The sequence below is a fragment of the Prunus dulcis genome, chromosome 8, assembly GCF_902201215.1.
Source record: "Prunus dulcis chromosome 8, ALMONDv2, whole genome shotgun sequence".
Taxonomy (NCBI): Eukaryota; Viridiplantae; Streptophyta; class Magnoliopsida; order Rosales; family Rosaceae; genus Prunus; species Prunus dulcis.
The window spans coordinates 7,807,547-7,808,618 of NC_047657.1; the positions used below are offsets into that span (position 1 = coordinate 7,807,547).

Here is a 1,072-nt window from a genome sequence, read left to right on the forward strand (position 1 = left end):
GCCCAAGTCTGGATTGTCACATACAGATGTCGTGGCGTTCACAATATCACAATGAGCTAAATTAGATAACCTAATAGCTAGGTTTGCTAATCGAAAGAGTTGTTTGATCACGCAAGCCAATATTTTAAAGCTACAAGTTTTGAGTCATTTAGCTCTAGCCAACCCCAACCCTAGTCAACCAGAAGGTGAACAACAAGACCAACAACCACATCTAAAATAGGTCGTCAAATTTTTCATATCTGTAGCTGAGAAAATCAACAACAACACAACCATAAACATTTTCACTTGGCTGGCTATATAAACCGGCCAAACAACACAATCTAATTATCCAAATTCAAATCATACTCATTAGAATTACTTCCATATCTTTTTGAGAGAGCTAGCTTGAACCAATGGCCTCTTGCAAGTACTGCTTCTTAGCTATCTTCGTTATCTTGTGCTCATCCAGCATCCATGTCACCGTAGCGGGGCGTAATCTTTTGCAGACAGCTGTACCGACGTTGCCTAAACCTGCTTCAACACTACCACCTTTACCTCCTCTTCCAACACTGCCACAACCCACTTTACCAAACTTGCCAACCAACCAGCCATCGCTGCCTAAACCCACAACACAGCTGCCTCCACTGCCAAGTTTCCCCACTATGCCAACTATCCCTAAGGTTACATTGCCTCCATTGCCAAACTTCCCCTCAGGGATCCCTACTACAATTCCCTCCATCCCATTTCTCTCCCCACCACCTTCAGCCACTAGTCCTTAAATATGTTCACATGCAGTACGTACCGGTCGGGTGCTGTCAAGTTGTTCAATCTTTTATCTGAATTAGTATGGTTTGTTATTTGTATGGTATTGTATACGTATGTCTTAATAATATGTATTTTATGGTTTGATCATAGGTCATTTGCTTAATTAAACTCATTCTATATATATGAAGTTTTATTTCAAAGTGTCGTTACAAATATACTATAAGAGCCGAGTTTGCTCGTTTTTTCAAGTTTTCATGTCTCTTAAACCTATCTTATATGAAGTGAAGTGCTATATGTTTGGCTTACACAGCTGCCTGCAAGGCTTGTC

At 40.5% G+C, this 1,072-nt stretch overlaps 1 protein-coding gene across 1 annotated transcript; it reads right to left on the bottom strand.

Moving 5' to 3' along the window:
• Window positions 1-348: 348 nt before the first annotated feature.
• Window positions 349-768, bottom strand: LOC117638123 (PE-PGRS family protein PE_PGRS47-like). The gene has a single exon (XM_034373221.1). It carries the CDS (start codon window positions 716-718, stop codon window positions 380-382), a length of 339 nt encoding a protein of 112 aa, XP_034229112.1. The 5' UTR covers window positions 719-768; the 3' UTR covers window positions 349-379.
• Window positions 769-1,072: the final 304 nt, after the last annotated feature.

Coding starts and splice junctions, on each gene's coding strand:
- LOC117638123 (XM_034373221.1), bottom strand. CDS start 718: ATGGAGGGAATTGTAGTAGGGATCCCTGAGGGGAAGTTTGGCAATGGA.